Genomic DNA, 27,476 nt, shown 5'->3' with positions numbered 1-27,476 from the left:
CTAAGTTTGTAGCAAAATTGAAATTCAAGTTATTAGTATTTTCAGATACCTGAGTATGTGATCTTTAAAATGAGGGGTCATTCATTGAAATTGGACATTTCAAGCCTAAGTTATTGGAAAGTGAAATTACAGCATTCTTAGAGTCAAGATAAACATGATTTTGAGTAATTGACTTCCAAAGTTACTTGTGCATTTATTGTTTAATAGAATTAACTATCTAAATAACATTAAATAAACGATTTGTTGATCACTTCCAGAACTAATACTTTGGGACATGATTAATAAGACATTAAACTGTTGATCTATAGTGAAAAAAAAATTGGATTTTTAGGCAATTTTTTTAACTACCATATTTTATAGCTCCTTTACTCAATACTGGTCTGTGCGACAACTTAACCATTTTGCCACGACATGCCTCATATATGGTCATACTTCCTGGCCCCACTCACTAATTCTGTCTAACTAAACTTCTGGCAAGCCAGAAAGTAGACTGTTGCAGTAGTCTAGCTTAGACAAAATATATGCATGGATGAGCTTTTCACAAGATGGTTTGTCTAGAAACTTTCTTAGGCGACTTATGTACATGGTACTGGAGAGTGGTGATCGTGTGATATTTGAACATGTACGTCCATACTCGTGAGAGTCGACAGTCACTGCAAGGTTTTTAATTGTATCACTTGATACCACAGAGGTTTGGCCCCCTGCTATTCCTATTATTGAAACGGTGTATTTTCTGTAACGTGATGACAGATGGATGACTTCTGTTTTGCTTTCATTTAACTTCAGTGTGCTAGTGAGCATCCACCTTCGTATATCTGTTTGAGGCGATGGATCTTTACGTTGCAATCAGTGTCACATCTGAGACTCACCTAGAGTTGGGTGTCGTCAGCGTACGACATGTGCAAAAAAAATTCATTTTTTCGTAAAACAAGCTTAATTAGAACCCGAAGAAAATTACTTCAAATTCAATATTAAGTATGAACAATTAAGGAATTCATTGAATCAATGGACCCTCATAAACACAACAAACTGAACGTTTAATAGGAATATTCTAGACCTATTTTAAAGACCCAGGGATCAAATTTAGATGTAGGCCTACGGCCAGGCAGGAGGCCGCCGGGGCTTCCTCCTACTACTACTAGGCCGTAGCCTAGCCTAGTTATGAAATCATCGCACGATTTTACCTGTCTGCCTGCACTGACCTAAAAGGACGTCAGTGACTGTATTCTCTCTCGAATTCTGAAATGTTTATTTCTTTGACGAAAATCTATCAAAATAGCATTACAAATAAGTTCTTTCTAACACAATACAAATTACAATAGTTATTCATCGTATCCATACTGTACTGCTGATGTGCAGTTAATTAAACGCGTACCGCAGGAGCAAAAATCAGCATACGCACAGCTAAGTATAAATATGCACACATATACTGATCATATCACTATAACAACCGATGACTGCTACAACAGTTTGTTATAAAAAACTAAAATTAAAAGATGGCGATTGATTTATAAAGCAATTAGTAGAGCATGCATCGTACACTAAATGGAAAATTATTATACTTAGGTTAGATTTAATGCATTCAAAAATTTCTTTCGGGCCTTGCAGGCCCTCAGGAAATTTTTTCAAGCATTAAATCTAACCTTCGTACAATAATTTTTCAATAGTGTACTATGCGGAGCTCTACTAATTGCTTATTATTAAGCGCTTTCCAGACTATCAAATTTTATTTGACAAGAACATGTGACTTGCCTAAATATGGTCATGATGACATCACATCATGACCATATATAGGCACATCATGACTATATATGGGCATACAACAGCTTTTTGTCAAAGAAAATTTGATAAATCTTGACAGAGCTTTAGACTTGGTTTATATAACACCAATGTATCTTAATATAACAAGACTTCTTGGTACATAAGATGCCTTCACATTACTATTAAAGAATTAAATGCACTGTAATGTAATTGGTCCGCTCGCTTTAATGTGGCTAGTTGTTACATGATCCGTATTTCCTTTTTCTGTTCTTTTCCAAATCTATTACACTGCAGCAAAACCAACATCCATGTTTTTGACACTTGATTAATAAAAAATCAAACAGGATACCAATCTATCAATCAAACAAATCAGGATTTTCTCACAACCAAAAGCAATTCAAATCTTTAAGCATAATAAAGAGACTGTTTAACAGAGAATGCGGTGACATTGCAATCTCAGGAGAGATTCACTTGTTCAAGACAGTCCTGTGTACTCTACACAACAGAGGTTAGGCCATAACATGTCCTAGAATTCAAAGGACAAAAGTTCAGTCTTTGAAAGCGCAGTGACTCTTATGTGTCATCATTACATAATGTCATCACAAACCAAAATTGGTCCACTATAATCAGCCAGCCTCTGTAAATGATTCACCCTTGTTAACTTTGTTAAAAAACAGTGTACAAACTTACCATTGCTTCCAGGATCATATCGGGAATGGTTGTCCATCTTAAGGCGATTTCTGATACAGACACCTGCTGCTGGAACTGTTTTTAAAAACATGGTAAATAACGAGCTACTTAAACAGAACACACACGAGGTCAGCTCAGCTGTCTTCAACTCAAGTCGTGATGGACTACCTGTCAATCAAGAGGAAAGGGAATGTATTGTGGTTGTATTTTATATGTTCATAATTGTTTATATATGAACACTTTCTAAGATTGTAATTGTAATATAAATTTTGTGAATAAATCACATAACAAAGGTGGTACTTACCACTTAGATGTAGAACTATTTGATTCCACAGGAATTCAACACAGGTACGCGACTTGTATTCTTGACTTCCAATTCTGAGATGCGTGGCCTCAACGGAAACACACCTCAAATTCTGCAAGTTTATATCCACACTGTCCAGACTACAGTCGGACAAGTCTTCTTCTTTAAACTTTGCAGCTTTACTTTTATCCTTCTGATCCGATAGCAACTTCTCGTGCTTAAAAAAGAGTTTAAATCAATCTGATATGATATAAGTCCAAAAAAAATTGTTATGCTCAAGTTGAGTGACATATGACAATCAGAATAGGTCGTTCAGGATGATTGTTTTTTTGTGGGTCAAACGCCCATATTCTTAAAATGAACTTTAGTCGAACTTCTAACCAGAACTTCATTTAGTCCTAGCTGCAACTTAAAATTAAATTTGTATCCATAAACAATGTAGTCCAAGTTCTAACTACAACTAAATCAAGTCCTATTTTTAGTTCAGCTAAGAAGACTGGCAAGCAATGACTACCAAACTAAACAATGAATAAAGCTCATTTTATTAGCAGACGAAATTTTAGAGATCCGGTAATGCGAATGAATATTAAGCTGCCGTGTGCCGTTCAAAAACATATTTCCTTATAATTCATAATAGATAATCACTGGCTTTTAAATAATTTTCTATAATAACTATATTAATCGTTAACATATAACTATAGAGAATTCGAACAGTGACTGGAAATTTGCTTTCTTTGGAGAACTATAGTTGAGCTCGAGCGAGGGCGGAGCCATCTTCGATGTAGTTAAAGCTACGTGACCGCACGCGAGTGGATTTCATGCAAATCAGTAACTATTGCCTGTGGCTAGCAAAGCATGTTACTTTTGCCTTTTGGAAGCTAAACTTGATGTCTCTTTTGTTTAACACACCGAAGATATATCAGACCTACGTATACAATCATTTTTATTCATTTCACTTTATCATGAGTTACTAAAAGCACGTTTTAAGTTGGGTAAATATTTCAAGTCAGCGATTTAGCCTGACACAAGCTGAATAAAAAAATCGGCCTGTGGCGGTGTCATTTTAGTCTAGGTTCGGGTGATATAGTCGTAGTGCTAGTTGAAGTTCGTTTTAAGAATACGAAATGACGTAATTTTTAAGTTTTAGCTCAAACTACGACTAAAGTTCATTTTAAGAATACCAGGGTTACGCTTAGTCCATTGCAAATGATCACTCACTTCATGCTTTTGGCTGTAGAAATACAACCCTTTAGCTAAATTCCACAGTTATGTTATAAAGTAAATATATTAGAAATTGGAAATTGAATATTAAAATCATCAATTTTTTTTGCTCCTCCTCAAGCCCTATCCAGACTATTAAATTTGATTGACAAATAACTGGTGTATGCCCATATATATGTCATGATGTGCCATAAATAGTCATGATGTGCACATATATAGTCATGATGTGCCCATATATAGTCATGATGTTGCCCTATATAGTCATGATGTGCCATAAATAGTCAGGATGTGCCATATATAGTCATGATGTGCCCATATATAGTCAGGATGTGCCATATATAGTCAGGATGTGCCCATATATAGTCATGATGTGCCCATATATAGTCAGGATGTGCCCATATATATTCATGATGTGCCCATATATATTCAGTGCCCATATATATTCATGATGTGCCCATATATATTCATGATGTGCCCATATATATTCATGATGTGCCCATATATATTCATGATGTGCCCATATATATTCATGATGTGCCCATATATATTCATGATGTTGCCATATATAGTCATGATGTGCCCATATATATTCAGTGCCCGATAATGATGTGATGTCATCATGACCATGTTTTTGTCCAATAAAATCTGATAGTCTGGGCAAGGCTAGACCCGAACCCAGATTATCAAGACTTGGTCAGACGTAGGTAACACCAGGAAACATTCTATTGATGGCCTAACTAAGGACTCTTGTTTTATGATTCATTAAATTCAATTAATTTAGTTTGATAAATCTTTACCTGGTCTCTCATCTTTTGCTTCCTGCTCACCCTTGGGCTACTGACATTTCTTCCCCCATCATTTGTTCGGTGGTGACTAAAGCAGGAAAGTTCTGAATCTTCTTCGTCTGTAAATACTGAAAGAAATGTCAAATAGGATGATACTGTTAAAAGATTGGGGAGAGAAAACATATTTTATATCAATTGGTTTGGCAGATAGAACAGTTAGGGCTAACATGAAACAGTTAACAGCTAACAGTTAACATTTAACAGTTAACTAACAGTTAACAGCTAACAGTTAGCTAACATGAAAAAGAATAGTACCTGAATCTAGTTGTACTCTTCCATTGCTTCTTTGCTGAGGTGTGGTTCGTTCAAATGTGGGTGATCTGGACCTGCTGTCGGTATCCAACCCATTACTCGTTCCTTCATCTTGACTCATCACCTCATCATCTTCATCACTTGATATAGATATGCACACTAGACACACACAATTTATATTGGTAATTCAAACTTGAAATACTATGACATGTCTTTGAATAAAGCCCTGTTAAGATTATCAAATTTGTCATGAGGTGCCTATATATGGTCATGATGTGCCTATATATGGTCATGATGTGCCTATATGTATGTGGTCATGATGTGATGTCACCATGGCCACATTTACGCATGTCACATGATTTTGTCCAATAAAATTTCAGTCTAAACAGGACTTTAGATATTAGTGGCTTAACTGATTAAAGTGGCACTGAATGGTTACTAAGAATGCCTACATCAGGATATGCCACTGCAAACCACTTCTTCCCTAAAAATTCTATGAAAAAATGCAACTATAATTAAGCCCCTACGAGGTAGACAAGTAAACTCCTTAATAAAGGGCCCATCCAAAAACACCTGACAAATGTCACAATCTAATGATCACTGCCTTGAATGCCTGAAGTTCTGTCAACATTATCAAATTTGATGTGACAAATTTGTGTGATATACCCATATATGGGCATGATGATGTCATATTTCATCCAAATATGGGCATGTCAGTGTTATTTGTCACATACAATTTCATAGTGTGGACAATGCTTAAAGCCTTATAAGGTCATTCCATGTCAAATCACCCAAAAAAAACATGAAGTTTTAACCCAACCAACTATGATTTTGATGAAAATTGGTATAAATGTTGGGTTTGGCATCAAACGTCCAATATCAAATTTCATTAAAATCGGATCAATATTTTGGAAGTTATGGCCCGCCCAAATTTTGCAAAATTGGCCAAAACAGGTGTGAGATAATAAGATTCAAAGGTTGGTGGCCACACCCAATTTGGGCAGGCTGTAACTTCCAAAATATCAATTTTATTTTTGTAAAATTTGAGATGTGGAAGTTTGATGCCAAACCCAACATGTGTACCAATTTTCATCAAAATCATAGTCTGTCGGGCCAAACCCATTGGGTGATTTGACATGGAATGACCCTATAATCATACCTATTAGACAATTAAAAATAAAATATACAAATTATAACATTATGCTACCTGGCTGTACAGGTTTTTTTGTCTTCCTCTGTGAGTATGTCTTCAGACGAGGTTTTTCTTTCCAGTTATCAGACTTCGATGTTGATGGAGGCTGCTGTTTTTTCACAGGCAACAAAAATGTGTTAGACTTATTGGGATAAAATCTTTGGATTGGCAATGAGCCAGGGGTTAAGGGTACATTGTTTTTACTCCCAGATGCATCCTCCTTTGGAATGGGGATTAGTTTCTGATACTTCTTCTTTGAGAAATTACATTTACAGGAATCACACTTGTTCAGATTTTTGGACTTGATGCCACAATTTGCACACAATGCACAATGAATGAAATCTTTCTCACCATCATCATCATCATCATCCTGAAATGAAAATTGTGAATAACTTATTTATGGTAAAAAGATCAAATCAGTTTTTAACTTCCAACCACAAAAATTAGTTTTCAATGTTCTTACAATTTCTGTTTTGCTATCCTCTGTTGCTGACGACGATGAAGGAGTTGTCTTCAGTTTCTTAAGACGAGATATGACTTCTATTTTCTGACATTTACCAGGTGCAGGAGTCATCTGAGTTGGTAATGCATTCTTAGCATGTGGTGTTCCACTTAAGTCTACAACCTCAGTTGCATTGCTGGAGGCCTCTATATAATCAATGGGTAATAATGAATTTATGAAAATATTTTGTCTCATACTGAATAGTGCATGGGTGGACATAAAAACGGATCGAAGGGCCAAAGTAATTTTTGATTTAACACGGAGGGCTGCACCTAAACTTTCATTTTCCAGTGTTTCCAAAAAATTTATGGGCTGCTTTTATACCACTTTATGCTCAGTTTAATATTATTTTTTACATATAATCAGTGTTGGGCTATAAAAAAGTGTTTTATAGCCAACAATGGTTGGCGAGCTGCACACAGAGGGTTTTAATTTATTTTCGCAGGCTGCAAAAAAAAAAAAAAAAAATGTGGCCAGTGGGTCGCACTTTGCCCAGCTGTGATATAGTACGAAAATTGATGAGATATCACAATTCGGAGAAAGTCTACTCAATCGGTCACAAAATCACAGATGATTATTACAGAGTAGGTACACAAGCACCCAAATGTGGCCAAGAGATACTACCTTTAAAAATGCTTTTAAATAAATGTTTTTTTATAATTTAGAATTCAAAATTGATTACTTAAAGTTCTATAAATTGCACCGATTATATTCACTCTAATGTATTTATTTCTGAATTCTGTAGGCCTATATATATTATAAATTGTTATTAATCTTGGTTTGGTATGCATCTATTGTTTTGAATACTTGAAAATATTTTCTCAAAATTGCTTGTTAATTTGTGCAATGTTTATATTTATGTGGAGAAACATTTAATAAAATGAAATAAAGAAAAACATGACGAAAAATGTGAATTTATCATATTAAATATATTGAACTTGGTACTGTGTTTTCTTACCCGTCACAAGTTGACTATGCGGAATAATACGATATGTTTTTGTGCTATTTTGACCAGTTTTGGTAGATATCTGCAATACTCCCTGAATTAGTTCTCTATTCCCTATCTTCCCTGCTGAGCTGTAAGTAAATATGTTGCATGACCTCAGTAGTTTATTCTAGTCTGTGTAATCATTGTTCAATGAGAATTTTACTGACAGTAAAATCATATAATTTTAAACAACCATGATTTGTTACACACAATACAATTTATATAACATTTTATTTACTTCAAATAACAACATTAGTAAAATGTCAATTATTTTAAATAAAAATTGTCTTCATTCTATCAGTCATCTTTTAATTCATCCTAAAATGGGTATGGTTTGGATTTAGTGAATCCACATCAGAGACCTCAGCTTGTACTGTAGTTTTCATGGGCTTTGATATGGGTCACGCTGTTTTACTGTAGTTCTAAGTAGACTATATCCTCTGGATGATTTTACTTAGTGTTGGGCCAACAGCATTATGCTATTTCATGGTTTCATTTCATATTTCATACTGTACTTAAAAAATTAAGATGATACTATAAATAGTGTTTGAAAGAATAACACAATAATAACACATCAGAATTAAACTATAAGTCCATTTTAGTTGCTCTACCAATTAAGTCCAATTCAGTTCACTCAGCTGGATTTCCCTATCAACACACTTCTCTTAAAGTAATGTAACAAGCAATTAATTGTCAATTTAAAGCAATGAGAATGAAGAACCAAAGTCCATTCCCTTTAAAATGAGTTAGCACAGCTAACATAGTTGCTGGAGTCCTTAAATTTTAATTAAATTTACTTGTTCTTGGTCCCACATGAAAAGCACATATGCACAAAAATGAACTAAGTAAACTATTCAAAACGAGTAGCATCTGACTCCCAGTGTAATGACATACTGTAGGTGCTAAAATGCAGCCACTGAATTTCAACAGGAACCATACATTTACATTTGTTTTTACCTAAAACCCTGACCAGGCTATCAAATGTTATTTGACAAAAACATGTGACATGCCTAAATATGGTCATGATGACATCACATCATGACCATATATAGGCACATCATGAGTATGGGTATCAAACATTTTTGTGAAAGAAAATTTGATAATCTGGACAAAGCTTAAGACAGTATATGCAAGTAAATTAATATACATACTTGACTATTATAATTGGTTCCAATTGGTTAGATGTTTTAAATAAAGTAATGGTTGGTTGTTGGATTTCTGTTGATTTTCCTGGACTGTTTTTTTCAGAATTGTCATCGTTCCTGCTCCTTTTCTGAGATTTCTGTCTGTTGCCCAATTCACTGTTAGATGGTTTGTAAGACTGGAAGGTTTTAGCAGTATTGTTCCTTGTTTTTGGTAAGGTCACAGAGGTTTTAGGTGACGAGATCTTCGGTATTCTACCTATGTCCTTGCTGCTAAAATCCTTTTTGCAAAATAAAAATCAAAATGGATAGAAACAAAAATTATAGGTAAAAATGTGAATTCACATTTCTTTGACAAAATATTATCAATACACAATCATTTTGACTTATATTTTTTATCTTTATCCCATTGTATAGGATTCCTTTATAATTATAATAACAATACTCCAGTTCCTTTATTCTTTAGAGGCAATTATTGGTGATCCGCTTCTCGAGCGGATCACCTCTTGTTATTGTACTGAATCTTCTTTCTTTCATTCTTCTTTCTTTCTCCCCTTTTCTGTTTGCACGATATCTCAAAAAATGTCATGAGTTACGCACAATCACTATCAGCGAACATTTGGCTTGGTCTGGAATAGTCATAGTAAGCTTTTCAACGCACTCATTCATGAGTCATTTTTGAAAATAAGCATTTGAGCGTATCTCGCTTATCCTTGATCGATCGTCTTCCAACTTTGAGTATGTTATAGCTGAGACAATTCTCTTTCATATATTTGACTTCTTTTTACATTTTGATGACGTCATCATGGTCAAAAAAATTGTTTTTTCTGACCCCCCCACATCTTTCTTTCCTCAAAACGTTGATGAGCCCATATCAACTTAACCATTCGTCATTTCTGAATCATATTAAGTGAGCATAATCTTCAGGTCAAGGATGAAAGGTAACCCCTAATTTTTATTACATATTCTGAAAGCACATGATCGGACATTGTGAGGTCATCATATTGATTTAAAAAAAACTGAAATTTTATTTATGACGTCATTATTTTTCAACTTATTTGAACGTATCTTGCTTATTCTTGATCGATTGTCTTCCACCTGTGAGCATGTTATACCTGAGACAATTCACTTTCAGAAGTGTCCCTTTATTTTTCATTTTGATGACGTCATCATGGTAAAAAAGAATGCTTTTTTGGAGCCCTCTCATCTTTCTTTCTTAAAAGATGTAAACAATTTTAAAATAGAGGGCGGCAGACTACAGACTTCGATGCTATCATACTGATAGTTCGTGTACTGTAAAGGAAAAATTTGTGTGGCATTACCAACCAACAGGGGGTTTTAAATTAAACTTGACAAGGTTTAAATTTATGTGCCATTACCTCGGGCACGTCGTATAAGGTATTTGTACTTGTGCGTTAAAATTTTAAAATTGTTAATATCACTTTTCAGATAATTTAAAGCACGTTCAGGTCATTTTCAGTATTCCAAAACTTTCCATAATTTACGCATCGTACACTCATTTCCACGTCCACTGCACGTACTGAAGCTGGAAATTACGTTTTGGTTACATGTTTTAAGTTTGTGACACTGTATTAATAACATTACCATGCGCACGGACGTTAAGACGTATGTGTACACATTCGTAAGTCATTAAAATGCTCAAAATTACTCTTTTTAAAAACTAAATAGAGCATGTTTTAGCATATAATAATTTTCAATCAGCACCGCGAGGGTCAAAGTATGACGGATCACCAAACTCGTCCTCAGTGACGAGTTCAAATCTAGTTATGATTACTATCCATACTGGGCAGTTTCATATAAGGCTAGAGCACCCTAAGCTTAGCAAGCTATATTGGTTTAACAAAAAGAAAAAACTTTAAATTAAACCTCAAAACTTAATGAGAAATATTTTACCTGTGCATCTTTGTGCTGCCTGGACAAGGGTGGCTGTGGACGGGGAGGCCCAGTTGTCCTCAGCGAGTATCCTGATTTGTCTTTATCAACAATAATGATCTCACTGCAAGGCAACAATGTACATGAATTTGTAAAATATGATTATGATTTTGGAAAAAAGGGGCCAATTTCAGCGCAATTTTTGCAGCATCTGTGTCAATATAAAATCTTTGGTTTACATTGACATTATGCAGATTCAGGACACATTTTCCGAGTGAGTTTGTTTTTGTATTACTGTAAAAACGACTTCACAGTTTGGTGTTAGGCAGGGTGCAAAATTAAGATTTGTTTTATTTCCAATTTTTCGTTTAAAAAAAACATATTTTTAAGCAACAGGAAACAGTTTATATCTTGAAGTGTAAAAAAAAAACTGATTTGTTTTCATTGCTGTTGTGTTGTGCATACTCAATAGGGAGCTTTCGATTGGACGATGATGGTAGGACCAAGAACGTAATGAAGAAATAAATTTGAATTGAACTAAAAAGAGAAGAAGTCATCGGTACATGCAAGGATGTTGAGTTCTCATTGTCTTGATTCTAGGATGCAGTTTGGCCCGAAATTAAGTTGTGCAGGGAATAATGTCATGGTTGAGTGAATCATTCTAGTGGTAATACGCCATCGTGCAAATCGCAAGCTTCAGGAACGTGCCCTTTACATCATTGTCTGACCTGCGAATAATTAAATAAAAATACGGTCTTTAATAAATTAATTTTTCTACATACTCATCTTCATCTTCCTCGTCCTTGTCAGAGCTTATTACATCATCTCCATAATTAATGGCTGAAGCAAAACCTTTACCATTAGTAGATTCCTCAGCATCTAAAGCTAATACAAAAGATAGCATAATTATAGTATCATTAACAGACAGGTAGTATAACTATAATAAGAAATGACAAAAACAAAGATATCAATATCATGAAAAACTTTCATTGGCATTGCAATATCATATGGAAATGGAATTTCATTTTGACATGCGCAAGTAAAGTTGTTATCGTGTTTGATTTTATGTAAAAACGATACTGACATGAGCCTTCGTGTTCAGAAAATACTGTCCTAGAACACAGGCATATGGTGGGAAAATAAGAAGGTGGAGGCGGGTACAGATGATGTCCAAGCATACTTGGCGACCTAAAAAAAGCAGTGACTCGTGAGAGTGAGTTTTTTCTGGTTCCTATGCTGCAGTGTAAGTGCTAGGCTAGGCCCTAAGCCTGGAAATACATGAACAATAACTAGTTAAACATCATTAGATTGCCGAATATTTTGCAGTAATGCCTGAAGTAATCTTACCAGATAATAAATGAGAATTCATTTTTTCACTACAATTTCCAGTACATGTTTGTCAGCTATTTATCTCCTAATAAATACTTTTAAGTATTATGATGGTGTTTTTTTCACACGGCCTTCATTAAGGAGGGCGCCGTTGCAATAAGTCACTCGATCGTTGTGTCAAAGTTCATAATCGACATGTGGTGTCGTCGTCGTCGAGGGTGACCGCTGTTTAGGTTTTTGTTGCTAGACCTAATATTGTTCACAGATTAGAGGTTAGCTTAGCATCCGCTTATCAATAAAAACTAATGGAAAGTCAAGACCTATTGTGGTAAGAAGAAGTATCCGAAACATGCACTGACTAGGCCTAGGGGCCTAGGCCCTACCTCTTAGTAGTTAGTCCTTACTCACACGCGTACTAACACTAACTTGGCCGGACTTCTTGGGCTTGGCCCACTAGCTGGTTAGGCCTAGCCTAGATAGATGAGTTAATTAAAGGACTTAATTAATATTTTTGTTGTTGATTTTTTTTTTGCAAAAATCTTAATATTTAATTTTTATTAAATTATTTTTATGTAACTAATTATTAGTTCTAATATATTACAATTATTCAATGTTTATTTGCATTTACTATTTTATTTATTGCTAGAAAGGCCTGCACAAGGAAAATATCACCCTTGGCCCTTGCAAAAAAATGATGCCTAGAAATCTGTTCGTTATTGTATCCGTTAACACAAAATAGATTTAGCAATATAATTTGTCTTTCTTTTTTCAGGTCAACAAATGATTCATCATACGTGAGTGGAAGTGATGATGAGGTATACAGTCAGCTGGTTGCTTATTTTATAAATATGTAGTTTTTATTACACATTCTAACCAAGTTCAAAACTATTTATGTAATGTTTATATGATAAATACCCGCATTTTGTCCATATATGGGTATTATATATCCATAAGGATATATTTTGAAAGTCACAGATGTTTGTTTTTTTTTTTGTTTTTTTTGCTGTTTTTTTTAATCTATATTATACAGGGTAATTATTGTATAAAAAAGTCTCACTTGGTCTACCATGTTATTCATATTTCCTGCACTGAGATGGCAAAAGCTTGTTTTCTTCATTCTATTAATGTATTTGTCTCTAGTGCTACTTTTTCATGGATCACTAAATCATCAGTTTTTTTTTCCCCAGGATGTTGATGATGAACAACACACCAAACTGTTACAGGCCATTGGATCCCTGGATAAAAAGAAAGGGTTTGTATTCACTATTTATCATCTATGGTAATTAATTACGAAAACTTGTAGTTTGCCATTTGTGAAGTTGTGGCATTGTTGTGTTATAGCAGCTGGATAGTATGGGACAACACATGCGTTTGTGGGACAATTGCATATTTGTGGCCGCCTTCTGATAAGTCTATTGTTTGAGAACAAAATTTTAATTTCAATACATTGCATACTGCGTTTCAATTGTTTGTTTAATGTACCAAACGATTTTGCATTTAGGAGGAGAGTCCAGGAAAGATCAGAACCTGTTAAAGATAGATCAGAATTCAATTTAGCAGAAAAAGATGGCAAGGCTGGTAAAGTCCGGGTACATGAGCTGATGGGAACATTAAAAAGTACAGCGTCACATTCAGAACTCAAGAAGCAGCTAATAAATATACAGAGAAAGAGCAAAACACTTCCAGCATCGCTGCCAAAGCATGAAGCAGAAAAGGTACTTGTCAAAATAACTTTTATTATATCAAAACATCAATAACTGTCTATTTATTTACAATAATCTGATTTAATTTGGACAAATAAAAATACATTAAGTTTAACTAATACAATCATTTTTAAATTAACATTTCACAAAAAAATTATGGACTTATCCAACTTAGAGATATGGAGATTAGTACTGTTGTATAGTATTCAGATGCTTGATTCTGACTTATTTATGGACGTATGTCACGGAACACAAGACAAGAAATCTTTCAGGATCCAAGGGGGAACATTTTAACTCAGGTTTCCCTTGATGCTGACAAAGTAATCTTAAAACCAAAATAATTTCAGTGGAAGATTCAAAGGGAGGTGGGGGTGGTGGAAGCTGGCATGTCCTCTCCCCCCCCCCCCCCCCCCCACCTTAAATTGTCAAAATTATTATTTTTTTTAATGGAGAAAAAAAAAATTAAAATTATATTTAAATTTAAGCCTGAGAGTGCCAACTACAGGTGCTGTAATCATAAATTTTCTTACCTCAGCCCCCAACCACGGTGGGGCTCAAGTGGTATAGACCTTCCATCTGTGGGAGTTCTTCCCTTGGTCCCTAATATTTTCAGTTTATAGATCTGCCACTGATATAAAAAAAATGAAAACTTCTCTCTGTTTTTTGTATTCCTGTAGATTGAACGTAAGCGTGGTTATGCAAAAGCAAGCAAAGAGCTCTCCAAATGGCATGAGGCTGTCCAGGCCAACCGACGTGCTGAGCACCTCACATTTCCTCTCAACCAATCAGCTTCCAGCCTGCAGACAACAGACCAATTTGTCAAGAAATTTAAGGTAAAACATACAAACAAAAGTATAGATGTTTTTAAAGTAATGGTAGTAATTAACCTTATTTAAATAATATTAATAATAATTCTTCCTTTTTACTCAAGCCTGCAACTCCACTTGAGGAAGAAATTTATCAGATGCTACATGGTAGCAAGCATGCAGAAAGACCAGACAAGGAATTTACAGAAGCGGAAGAAGAGGCCTTGAAAGCGATGAGCCTTGAAGAGGTAAGTAGCAGAAGGAATTCTTGCTTTTACAACCCCTGTGACAAGTCTTTCTAGACTGTTTTACCGGGTCATCTATTTCTGCTTTTCAAACTTTAAAATGCCATCATATCTCTTGTTTGCTGTTGCCAGGTGGTCTCTGTATAATTGAAATAACTGATACAAACTATTGAATTATGCAAGACTATTTCTCTTTGTATTTTTAGGCAAAAGCTAGACGAGCTGAATTACAAAAAGCAAGAGCTCTGCAGTCTTACTATGAATCAAAGTGCAGGAGACAAAAAAAGATCAAAAGCAAAAAGTAAGTATGTGTGGGTTTGCCTTTAGGATTGCCCGTAGAAATAATCTATCGTTTTTAAGGTAATTGGAACAAAGTGAGTAAAATATTAATATTGTATATTGATGTTAGAGATAAAATGCATAGCTTAATTGTTAAAGCAACAAAATAGTATTTTAAAGGTCTTTTATACAGTGTATGTATTTTATACTCATAAGGGAGTGGATGCTTGCCTTCCAATCCTAGGGTTCAATTCCTGTCAGTGTTGCGGGATTTTTTTCTCATGACCAAGACAACTCCACTCCTTAAACTTCATATTGAGATTTAGTTTGTGTAAAGCATCGTGTGTATATGTTTGATTTGTGAAAGGGATTGTCACCTACAAGTAGGACAATGATATATACAGTCGAGTCCGCCAAAGTCGACTCTGTTTAAGTTGAAAATTTGTGTCAGTCAAATTTTTGAAAAAGTCCCAATTCTTTCCTATGTATTACTGTGTAAATTGTTTGTTTAATTTGAATTTTTATAAGTCGAATTTCGGCTATATCAACGGAATTTTCCAGTCCACATAGGCCGATTTTAAAGTAATTTTAACCACACAAGTCGAAGTTCCAAATTTAGTAGCGCACGTGGGAAAAATACACAGCCATGGGAAAATACGAAGTTCAATCCTTGTTGTATGGCAACAAGTTAGTCATGTCAAAACTAACATCTCACATACAGCGCGCTGTGGAACTTGGCTCACATGATCGTATGTCGTAAGTTGCAGTCTACTCTCACAATACAGACCCCTCTGGACCGGCTTCAATGTTCAGTTTTTCGTCCTGTTCAGTTTGTAAAACTTGTATTGAACCCATGCATTTGTTGTGTGCCTAAATAAATAATAATAATGATTAACTAGCCAATTTACAACTTGTATATAATCATGCATATCTACATGCAGGTTTCATCGTATTCAGAAAAAAGCAAAAGCTAAAGAAGATGTAAAGAAAATGCATGAGATGATGGAGAATGACCCAGAGACAGCAAAAGAAATGATGATAAAGATGGACAAGACCAGAGCACAGGTGAGTCTTGTTTATTTTCACCATTACTTAACAATGGTGATCCATCCGGTGTTTGGTGATTAAGGTGCCAATTTTCCAATTACAAGGTCACAGGTTCAATTCCGACAAAGTATTATGATTTTATTTTTCTCAACCAAAAACAATTCCACTGCCCAGCTTCATATAGAGACTTGATAGCCAAATCCAATGTGGTATTGGGAAAGCAATCTCAATAATTTGGTTAAGATTTACTATGAGCATGGGTTCATGGCTAACTCTCACTCATATCATACATGGATTAAAGATATCAAATCTTCTCTCCAACCTTACAACCTGTGCTGTCACAATTTTAATATGTATATTTAAATTTCATTAAAAAGGAACGTGTGAGCTTGAAGCATAGAAACACTGGTAAATGGGCCAAGAGTACAGCTCGCTTTGGTAAATATAACTTGCAGGTAAGATATGTATACTTTTGTTTTTACCCCTTGCTAAATTGTACTGCTGTTGACACTCTTTGAATATGTACTACGACCTATTCAGTTATTACAGCATAAATTTTCAAAGTAAGTCACGCTATTTACATTGAACTTGGTTATGGCGGTTGTTCCCAAACATAATTCACTTAGTTACAATTTACCAGCAGGTTATTATATGGCACATTCATTTATGCTGTAACATAATCTATCTCAGGTTGTAAATGAGAATAAATATTGGTATTTGTAGAATTAGGTGCCAAGTAGCTCCAACTCCACTTTATACATTATACAAGAAATTAATGAACAACTTGTATTATTTATGATTGTGTTATAGGCTAGAGAGCAGATTCAGCAACAGCTGCAAAAGAGCAGAGATTTAACTCAAAAGATTTCCGAGATCAGCAAGAGTGATGATGAAGCAGAGCAAGAAGTGGATGGCGATGAGGACGAAGTTGTGAGACCAACGCTAACCGACATCAATAATCCATGGTTTAATGCTTCTGTTAAGGAAGCAGCTGAAACAGAGACAAAGACAGCATCAAAGACAAAGGGAGCTCATGTACGTATATCAGCACTTGAGGCTGTTACTGCCAAAGATGTAGAGAGTGACTCTGATTCTGATGGTCAAATTGATGATCAACCCGAAAGTAGTGGTCAGTGGCCAGAGTTGGCACCCTTTGAGGATGTGTCAAATACTAATGCTCTAGAAACTAATATAGATAATGAGGAGTTTCTAAATGAAGGATTGAATCGCAAGCAGACTCTTGAAGACTTTGCAGACACAGGGTCTGATGTCGAAGAATTGCCATCGACAGAGATAGATGACAGTGGAATCACACAAGATGAACATGAACAAAAGAACACAAAAGAAATTCATGTTGATCCTATGAAAGTATTCACAATAAAACCAAGAGAAATACGCTGCCTTGAGCCAGATATTGTCATTGGTGATTTTGAAAGTGAAAATAAACCAGACAAGCATCTTATGGATATTCAAGAAGCATTTGCAGATGATGATGTTGTGGCAAACTTCCAAGAGGACAAGAAGAGAAAGATTGATGAAAGCAAACCAAAGGACATTGACCTTACCTTGCCAGGATGGGGAGAGTGGGGAGGTACTGGTGTAAAAACATCAAAGAAGAAAAAGAAGAGGTTTGAAAATTATATAATGATTTACAGCACACCTATTGGTTTTTGTGGAAAAGAAAAACGAAAATTAAAAACACAAATTGTTTGTTTAAATATCAAATAAGAAAACTTCCAATAAAACACAGATCAAACAATTAAGTTTTGACTTTTAACTGCAAACATTTTTAAATTGGTTGGTTATCAGCATTCTAATATCGAATAAGATGCTTTATATTACAGACCTGCCAACCCCTGGTTGGAGATCTGGAGAAATCTGGAGATTTTTTTTAAAATCTTAAATTATATATGATTTACAGTACACCTATTGGTTTTTGTGGAAAAGAAAAACTAAAATTCAAAACACTCAATTGTTTGTTTAAATATCAAATAAGAAAACTTCCAATAAAACACAGATCAAACAATTAAGTTTTGACTTTTAACTGCAAACATTCTTAAATTGGTTGGTTATCAGCATTCTAATATCAAATAAGATGCTTTATATTACAGACCTGCCAACCCCTGGGCCATGAAAATCTGGAGATTTTTTTTTAAATCTTAAAAAAATCTGGGGGTTTCTAGAATTAACCAAAATATGATGCAATTTACTAAAAAAGACACGTCAAGACAAATCATAGTGGTATAAAATCAATGGTACAAAATTACTGCAAAACAACTTATTAAATTGCTGCTTGTCTATTGCGGCAAATACACTGAATAATAACGATCTAATCAATCATTTATCTATAAATGGGCGTATTTTGCGGAGGCAACCTGTAATATCAGTGAAATCGGGTGAAAATTACATTCAATCGGGAGAACTGGAGATTTGTTTAGATATCGGGTGACATCCGACAGGATCGGGTGAGTTGGCAGGTCTGATATTATCTGAGTGTTTTTGTTCAACAGGTTTATAATTAAAGCACCACCTTCTGCTCCTCGTCAAGACAGGAAGCTTCCTCATGTGTTCATCAATGAGAAAAGAAATAAGTCAGTTGCCATGCATCAGGTAGGAAAATAAATAGCAAGTGCGAGGGGTGTGGAAAGGGGAAATTATGTGTTTACATATCCATCGTGTGAATTCTGGTCCCTGTAGTAGAATTATTTTAAATAATAATAATACTTATATCTAATATATTGTGTGTATTATTCAATAGTAATACAGAAGTACATTTGTTGGCTACATTTATGTTATTCTAGTTTTACAATCACTATTCCACATAAACAATACAGTATAATAAAATTATCTTCCCAAATATTTTTTTCTATTGTGTCCTCAGGTGAACAGCCTTCCTTTCCCTTTCAACTCAGCTCAGCAATTTGAAGCAAATATCCGTGCACCAATTGGAAACACATGGAATACAGAAGCTGTGGTGAAGAAGTTAATAAAACCAAAAATAGCAACTAAGGTGGGCACAATAATTGAGCCACTGTCAGAAGCTGATGCGTTTAAGGACACTGTGAGCGAAGATGTAGCTAAGAAGAACCACAGAAAAGTGGGTGGGGTACAACAGAAAAAACACAAAAGAAAATAAATTTGATTTAATACAGAAGGTTCTTTCTGTTTCAATGTACAAACTAATTTACTGTATGCCACAGGAGTGTTTTATTCAGGTAATTGTGGAAATTTTGTGGCAATTAATAAATTGAATACCACCCATGAGTAACTCCGAGTGTCAAAATAAGTGTGCTCATCAAGCATGATCTATATTCATTCAATTGTCCTTGTGGAGGCACTAAGAACAGTTCCTGAGTATAAGAACTAATAACAATAGTCTTTAAAGCGCAAACATCACCAAACCTGGTGCTCAAGACACAGTAGAGAACAAACAGGAATTGCAGACATCAGTATTATGTTATAAATTATCAAACATTGCTTTTGAACTAGAAGTTCCTTTATAACTTATGATAAATGGTCTCTGGCGGACTCAAACCTGCAAATACATATTATTAAGCCTAGTGTCATCAGATTTTAATTGAATATACATGTACTTATTAGTCTTTAGTAGTTCGATAAATGACTACGAATGATGGCAAATTTATTGAACAAATAAACTATATAAGAAATAAAGCACTACTAGATTGTACTGATCAATTTTTATTTGACTCATAATAAATGTACTTTTCTGATATTGTGTACAAACGGTGATCTTCATAAGCCAGAAATCTAGTCAAATTTTATCTTAGTAATTCTTCAGCAGTAGTTCATTATTTTGGTTGACATAGTTCAACATCATAAACACAAATACAATTGATGTAAGCACTAACACACGTATCACAAAATACTACTGTACTTTATATTATTACACTCTACATTACTTTTATACATGCATTTAAAAAAACATTCATTCCATCTTTAAATGCATTAATCTTTCAAAATATTTACCAAATTATATTGTATATTATTTTAAGGAAGCTTTTCTAATATAAAGCTTAATAAAATGAACTAATAATAAATAATATAATGGTAGCACCAATAATCTTTAGTGAGAGTACAGGCACTTAGTTATAATACTTCAAGAGATTTAATGATTGCATTATTTAAAATTCTAACATTACAGCTACAACCATACATTATGTAATGGAAATACTGTATTATTTTTTTTTGTATTTTTGGTATACTGTACTTTCAAAGCTACAATGATTGTTATTGATAATAGGCACTTAGTATTGAGTGTGTTTGCTAATATATATTTCAGGAAGACCTTTTCATACTGTTCATAGTAGACATCTTTAAATCACATGTCATTATGAACATTCACATAATGTACTGCTATAGCCATCAAGGACCATATATTCACAGATGATAATTCTAATCCCAACTAATATCATCGCGTCTGAGTGACGTCTGCAACGTCTGTATATCCCTGAGCAGTTTTTGGTTTTGTCTAGCTGGTTGATTCCTGACTGTGATTGGTTGCACCCTTGACCCTTTGGTCTTAACCGTTGTGATGACCTGCACTTCAGCACTGTTTGAACTTGAAGGTATTGAAACAGAAGCAGAACGACTGTTTGCACGCTTCTTTGTTGTTTTCTTCGTAGTTTCTAAAGACTGCAGAAAGAGGTAAAATAACAACACTATGTATTAATATATTAAACCTTTTTCTGATAGTTATCATGTACATCAGCTTCAAATATATCCTGTATTATATTTATACTTTACTATCACTGTTTACACCATCACCATCAGTTAAAATATCTATGGGAACAATGGTGCAACTAAACAAAGCATGGATACCAAGCTACCTGCCAAAGTTGCATTCTTTGGACTACAATAGAAACAACTGAAAAGAAGACACCATCCATAAGTCACCATTCTTTAAACATCATCCAATCACAAAAGACTAATCTGGAATCTTCATTCTTTCCCTGAAGACAGTTAGAAAATACTAATCAAAACGTTTGGAAATTATAATCCAAACTGTTCTTCTTAGACCCAAATAACATCTATTGAAGTTCTAGCATATGTCTTATGGTATACTATAAGCATATAATAAGTATATAATAATAAATAATATACTTTAAAACAAATTAATTTTGGGAAATTGCCAAACGTTTTAGAATTGTGTAAGAAATTATAATCCAATTCAGTTTTAATGAAACGCAAGGATTTCTTCTCATACTTCCTGAGTAAACAAAAGGCAGGTCTTTCAACTAGGCAGGTCTTTTGAACTAAAATAATATACTAAAATGTACACTGTAGTAAGACACTAGCTTTCAAGCACCAATTGAAAAGTTAAGAATGGGTTTTCAGCTTGGATGGAGATATCTATCAGAGTAACTAAAACAAGAGCACTACCTTTGATTTGTGTCGCTTCAATTTAGCAATCTGTTCTCCTTTGGCCTCCATTCTCATCACTAACTGCTCAAGTTCTCGCTCTAGGTCCTCCCTCAAATGTCGGTCATCTGTATCCTGAATTTGACGAGCTAGTTCTTGATGTTCACTGTGGTACATTATGAAATAAACATTAGAACAAACATTACCTATGAAATAAGCTAGTACAACAGTGGCTGATGCACTGTAGTTTGGGTTTCCCCTGTGAATCAGACCTTGATGCAATACAATTATTTATACTGTATATACCAACTTTCAGGTTCATTTTTCAGATCAAGTTGTTATATTGTTATCCCCAAACCTGATCTAAAGTAGAGGTATAGTATAGTTATTTATTATGCTATTCCACAGACTGAAGATATATTGAATTGTTGGGAAACAAAATTTTCAATAATTTAAAAGACCTTGTGGTAACAAAAAAAAAAAAGGAGCTAATTTATTTGTTTTCTTAGGCTGACTATAGCCCCTCTCCCACTAGGTTTTTTTTTCAGCATACAAAGAGTTTACCGAGTTGCTAACTCGGCAAACTTGGCATAAACTCGTAGGATGATTTGGGAAGCTCAGGGAGAACTCGTACCGACAGCTCTGAACTCATGGTGCTAATTTTGAACATGTTCAAAATTAGTGCTACGAGTTGACAACTCGAAAACTTGTAGAGTACTCGGGGTACTCTTACCTAACTCGTACACTACTCAGGATACTCATTGGCGGTTTTGTAATCCACGAGTTTGATGCGAGCACCCCCAAACGAGTACAAGTTAAGTACAAGTGCACCGAGTTGGTTACGATCACCAGGAACATTTGATCTGAATTTTCGTACCTAACTTGTATCTAATTTGGTACAAACTTGTTATGCTTGTAATCTCTTAAAGCTCATAGTAAACTTCACTCGGCATAATTCATACGTAATGCGTAACCAACTCCGTAAAAACTTCACTCGTAGCTAACACGTAGTAAGCTCATATAGAGGTCTTTTCCCAAGTAAATTAAATCGCAAGTTTCATGAGTTTTTAACTCAGAGAACTTGTGCGACTCTTGGATGAAATCAACCAAAGTGGGAGAGGGGCTTACATTATCAGAATTCATAGTGATAAACTCATTCTATTTATAGCATGTAAACCAAAAAACAGATCTTTAATACTCACAACCCCATTTGAGCGAATTCATCCTGCAATCCAAGCATAAGGTCAGCAAGGTCACCCTCCGAGGACATGGAGGATGATACTGATGGTCGTCGTCGTACAACACCATTGCTGCTATGGGCTCGTTTTATTAGAGGGCCATTGTTACACCAGGCTGGGTTGTGGGTCTTCAACATGGCTAACACACTCTGCAGATTGGAACTTAATGAATGACTTGGGGTCGTCGACTAGAAGAAAATCATGAAAGCATTACAGCATTAATATTATCATATTTATTAATTACTTATTTAAATAAGACAATAATTCATTTCTTTGCATTATGTGGATAGATAAATGCTCTATGAAGGTGGTATAATATAAAGTTGAATAATTTTAAACTAATAACTATTACTAATAGAAAAAAAAATGAGGATGATGCTTGGTTGCCGGATCGCTTGTGCTTGGCACCAGGGCTGACTGTTCCAATGTATTTTTGTGAGAGAGGTACTCTCTTTGGGGAGAGATTTTTGTTTTCTTTTCTGTTATTTCATTTCTAAAAATGCACATAGAAACAAAATTTCATCAACACAACAGCAACATTACAAATTGATAGACAAAAACATGATTTAAACAAAAGAGATAATAACAATTAAGCAATTAGGCGGTTTATAATTAATTAAAATGATTAACATACTGTCCCCGCAACAAATGGAAGATTCCTAAAGTTTGGCCTGTAGTGACTTGTAGTAGTTACGGCAGTAGTTGTTGTTGGTGGCTTTGCTTTCCCACTTGTGCAGGATTGGACCATCTTTCGTTTCTTTTTCTTCTTTGCTTTTGCTGGTTGAGTTTGTGCATTTGAGGATAATAATATACGATTTGTTTCTGCTACAGTTTGAAGCTTTGAATAAAACACATCATAAACAAATTAGTATTACTAAGGTAAAGAAAAATAATAACATTCCTTTGTGACCCTTTCTTTTTTTCCCCCTTTTTTTTTTGGGTATAGAAAAGACCTGATGGAAGCATCTAAAAGATGAAAAGCGGATAAAATAAAAAATAAAATAAAAAAATAAATTAAAAAGCTATTGTGAGAGAAATTTATTGATGGCCTGTTTGAAAATTGGATATCTGGTGTAGGTGAAAAACAGGAAGAAGGAAGATGGTTCCAAAGATGGGATGATGAAGGAATATATGATTGCATGTGCAAAGACATTTCAGAGCGAGCAATGGTAGATTTGAAATTGCTGTGTAAGACATTTATCTTCTTAACTTTTTAAACTAATTTAAATAAAAACACATCTAGTAATTACCTCTGCTGCTTTTTCTTGAACCAACTTACGATGATGACGTTCCTCACGAACCTTGTCCTCAAGTTCTCGAATTTTATTCTGAAATTACAAATACAATTTAAAAAATCAGTGTTTTTCCAAGAGGTGTTAGGGCCAACTCAGACAGCGTCGGCCGACGCAGCCCGACGCGATTTGTTGTCGCGTCGGGAACTAGCCCTGCAAAAACAAAACCAAATAACATTATTAATATTAAGTGAGATAACTGAATAACCCACCGGCATAAATTTCTCAGACATTGTCAAAATTTGTTATTTAACAAACACTAAATTCACATCATCCGGTGTTAGATGTGTATAAGAGACAGGGACTTCAGGTTCTGTTCAGCTTGAGTGCGCTCTAATTCCAGCCTTCGTATCTTGTCTTGTAGTCCACGGAGTGCTGATATAATAGCTAGAGATGATTAACAAAATTAATGAAACTATAATTAATTTTACACTTTGCACAGCCTTCCTCTCCATTGTTAAGTCTATCCCCTTTGAATATTTATGATTATAGCTTTCACAGTAATCGAATAAAAGTGACAAACAGAAATAATATAGAAATATGTACAAGTCTTAATTCATACAACTGATAATTGCAATTACTTGAACTAGCATCCACTCAAGTCTAGAATTAGAATTTAATACCACCACAGAATGAACAAGATAAGGAAGGTAGGCACATACAATATCATTCCTAGAGATAATTAATGGGACACACAGGCTAACATACAATTCATGTAAGGCTTAATTAATTGCTATTTGTTATAAAAAAAATTGGAAATTCATATGTGACTCATATATATTCAAACTTTATTCAAAAATTACATATAGAGTCCTACAATTTCTGTTGCAGTCTTAAAAGTGAATAAAAGTGTAACAACTCATTATTATAAATTACAGTAAAACTTACTTAAGTCGACTTTCACTAACTCAAATAATTTCTAAGTTGATATTATTTTAGACTCAAAGTCAAATTTTATTTAAGTCATACAATTTTTCATTGCCATTTTGGATTTGACTTAGGGAAGTTTAACTGTTACATTAAAAAGAAAATATAAATTAAAACAAAGTCATGATCTCTATACTGACCACGGCTGTTACTTTCTGGAACAGCGCGAATGTTTCTAGGTGATCGTCCTGGTGCATACTGATCATCCAATAATGGCCGTCTGTGTGGATAGTCATGATAGGATGAGACGGACTCATTGCGGAGGGAATAGTCCTTTATGTCTGTACCTAGGCCTAGTTGATATGACGACATCGGCTAGTAAAAGAAATACGATGAGAAACAATAAATTAAAATGCAGTCTTACTATACAGTTTAACCTAGCACAAACTGTAATTGTATGATGGGGCTTCTCCACTGGGCAACTCAGAACATTTCAAATCTTAAAAACTATGAAACCTGGTCCTGTCATTCTTTAACATAAGTCAATTATGTTAAATAAACACCTCAGTAAATTTTTGAATGCTCATTTTTCTGAATTAAAGGTGCACAATGTTGTTAAAAACTTGTCTGGTTAATTATATTTCCAAAAGTGATATTGTAGTCATTTTGTCACTTGTGTGGTCTTGAATGAGGAAAAAACTAAATAAAGAATTATTTATTAGGCCTAGCTTTATTAAAAGAGTAAAGAAAAAATATAGAAAAAAAATTATAACTGTTTATCAATAATAATAAAGATTATGAATAATACATAAATATTCAAACAAGAAAGATTCTGATATTCAGCACAGAAGCCTACTGTATGTGTATATAGGAATACTCTTATCTACCTAGCTAGGCCCTAAGACTGACTAGGCCTAGGCCCACAAACGGATTATGACCGGTTGAGCCGCCGACAAGTTGAGCCGCCGGTCATTTCTATGGAACGCCAAGCGCGTCTCTCAGTGAATGTAGTGCGTTAATTGCGGTGTATTTCAATTAACTTACTCGTTCTTGGTACTGTTGTTTGGGATGTATTTCAGTTTATTTACTCAATTATTTCAATTTATTTAATACTCGATTTTTGCACTGATTTATTAAATATTTTTGGGACGTATTTCAATTTATTTACTTGTTCTTTCTATCGTTTTAATTTAAATTTTGTGAGTATTTACTCAGTCGGCTTGCCAGATAGTAAAAAAAAACCAAAAAACTCCATACATTCTTATCATTTATTATATATAAGTTTAACAAATAGTACAAAAATAAAAATATATAAATTACAAAACCATAGTAAATACTGTATAATAACATAGGCCTAACACATTTAAATGTATTGTTTATAGTCATCTGTCTAATTCAGTCGTCTTGCCAAATAGTAAAAAAACAAAAACTCCATACATTCTTAATATCATTATTATATATAAGTTTTACAAATAGTAAAAAAATAAAAATATATAAATTACAAAACCATAGTAAATACTGTATAATAACATAGGCCTAACACATTTAAATTTATTGTTTAGAGTCATCTGTCTAATTCAGTCGGCTTGCCAGATAGTAAAAAACAAAAACTCCATACATTCTTATCATTATTATATATAAGTTTTACAAATAGTAAAAAAATAAAAATATATAAATTACAAAACCGTAGTAAATACTGTATATTAACATAGGCCTAACACATTTTTAATACGATTTTGCAATTATACAACTTTATTTATTTTTATAAAAATGTAGTACATAAAATTACATTTTTAATACGATTTTGCAAGACTGTGGGATGAATATGTAGCTGGTATCGGGGGGGGGGGTTCATTCACTGATGACATCGGCAAGCCGACTACATTCACTGAGAGACGCCCTTGGCGTTCCATAGAAATTACCGGCGGCTCAACTTGTCGGCGGCTCAACCGGTCATATCCCCGAGGTCCCCCACAAACAACGAGGGCCTGGGCTGGCTAGGCAGGCTACATGTCTATGCTTACCCTAACCCTGCCTGCCCTCTCAAAAAGTAGAAGAGGCCTAGCCTACTTTACTTACCAACCAACTAGCCCTAGGCTAGGCTAGGCCAGAGCCAGGCCAGGTCAGGTCTAGGCCTAGCCTAGGGCCATAGGCTAGGCCTAGCTGCTAGCCTAGCTGCAGCACTAGTTTACTCTTATTAGCCTAAACCTAGGCCTAGGCCTAGCCTAACCAAAGTCGATTTATTTTATTAAATTGCAGTTACACTAGCCCTGCAAAAACAAGACCGAATAACATTATTAATATTAAGTGAGATAACTGAATAACCCACCGGCATAAATTTCTCAGACATTGTCCAAAATTTGTTATTTAACAAACACTAAATTCACATATCATCCGGTGTTTGTTGTCTCTCCAAAAAGTTCAAAATAGTGTGAAAGGTCAACAATTTGAAGAAAACATTCCATTGGTCGAAAATAAATAGCACGCCCTCGACGGTTTCA

General features: G+C 34.5%; 3 protein-coding genes across 3 annotated transcripts; 1 reads left to right on the top strand and 2 right to left on the bottom strand.

The window, feature by feature from the left end:
- Window positions 1–2,332: 2,332 nt before the first annotated feature.
- LOC117113917 lies at window positions 2,333–12,283 on the bottom strand. The gene is made up of 11 exons (XM_033257424.1): window positions 12,138–12,283; window positions 11,573–11,675; window positions 10,812–10,914; window positions 8,907–9,178; window positions 7,726–7,844; window positions 6,729–6,913; window positions 6,281–6,635; window positions 5,077–5,232; window positions 4,774–4,889; window positions 2,756–2,972; window positions 2,333–2,619 (listed from the first exon to the last, which is right to left on the bottom strand). The coding sequence occupies exons 1-11, from the start codon at window positions 12,157–12,159 to the stop codon at window positions 2,348–2,350; spliced, it is 1,920 nt and encodes a 639-aa protein (XP_033113315.1). The 5' UTR covers window positions 12,160–12,283; the 3' UTR covers window positions 2,333–2,347.
- Window positions 12,284–12,290: 7 nt separating this feature from the next.
- Window positions 12,291–19,872, top strand: LOC117113916 (U3 small nucleolar RNA-associated protein 14 homolog A-like). Its single transcript, XM_033257422.1, has 12 exons — window positions 12,291–12,447; window positions 12,892–12,934; window positions 13,307–13,371; window positions 13,621–13,834; window positions 14,500–14,655; window positions 14,754–14,876; window positions 15,080–15,174; window positions 16,094–16,217; window positions 16,577–16,654; window positions 17,010–17,827; window positions 18,710–18,809; window positions 19,081–19,872. Exons 1-12 carry the CDS (start codon window positions 12,425–12,427, stop codon window positions 19,333–19,335), a joined length of 2,094 nt encoding a protein of 697 aa, XP_033113313.1. The 5' UTR covers window positions 12,291–12,424; the 3' UTR covers window positions 19,336–19,872.
- A 10-nt stretch (window positions 19,873–19,882) lies between these two features.
- Window positions 19,883–27,408, bottom strand: LOC117113873 (centrosomal protein of 57 kDa-like). Its single transcript, XM_033257338.1, has 8 exons — window positions 27,305–27,408; window positions 25,176–25,350; window positions 24,410–24,495; window positions 24,067–24,144; window positions 23,451–23,654; window positions 22,781–23,004; window positions 21,600–21,744; window positions 19,883–20,852 (listed from the first exon to the last, which is right to left on the bottom strand). The coding sequence occupies exons 1-8, from the start codon at window positions 27,323–27,325 to the stop codon at window positions 20,613–20,615; spliced, it is 1,173 nt and encodes a 390-aa protein (XP_033113229.1). The 5' UTR covers window positions 27,326–27,408; the 3' UTR covers window positions 19,883–20,612.
- Window positions 27,409–27,476: the final 68 nt, after the last annotated feature.

Source organism: Anneissia japonica, unplaced genomic scaffold (assembly GCF_011630105.1).
Source record: "Anneissia japonica isolate Jap-2015-1 unplaced genomic scaffold, ASM1163010v1 scaffold1417_len1240632_cov203, whole genome shotgun sequence".
In the NCBI taxonomy this organism is placed as follows: Eukaryota; Metazoa; Echinodermata; class Crinoidea; order Comatulida; family Comatulidae; genus Anneissia; species Anneissia japonica.
The sequence above is the reverse complement of the archived record's forward strand: the minus strand, read 5'-3'. Positions and strand labels throughout refer to the sequence as shown.

Excerpts from the sequence above, each read along its gene's own strand:
- LOC117113873 (XM_033257338.1), bottom strand. The coding sequence starts at position 27,325 with ATGTCTGAGAAATTTATGCCG. Across the intron at positions 24,496-25,175 it reads TCCAGAAAGTAACAGCCGTG|CTATTATATCAGCACTCCGT; the intron begins GTCAGTATAGAG and ends AATCATCTCTAG. Across the intron at positions 24,145-24,409 it reads CTGAACAGAACCTGAAGTCC|AATAAAATTCGAGAACTTGA; the intron begins CTGTCTCTTATA and ends TTGTAATTTCAG.
- LOC117113917 (XM_033257424.1), bottom strand. The coding sequence starts at position 12,159 with ATGAATTCTCATTTATTATCTG. Across the intron at positions 7,845-8,906 it reads GAACCAATTATAATAGTCAA|CTCAGCAGGGAAGATAGGGA; the intron begins GTATGTATATTA and ends ATTTACTTACAG. Across the intron at positions 4,890-5,076 it reads AAGAGTACAACTAGATTCAG|TATTTACAGACGAAGAAGAT; the intron begins GTACTATTCTTT and ends CATTTCTTTCAG.
- LOC117113916 (XM_033257422.1), top strand. The coding sequence starts at position 12,425 with ATGGAAAGTCAAGACCTATTGTG. Across the intron at positions 15,175-16,093 it reads AAAAAGATCAAAAGCAAAAA|GTTTCATCGTATTCAGAAAA; the intron begins GTAAGTATGTGT and ends ATCTACATGCAG. Across the intron at positions 16,218-16,576 it reads TGGACAAGACCAGAGCACAG|GAACGTGTGAGCTTGAAGCA; the intron begins GTGAGTCTTGTT and ends TTCATTAAAAAG.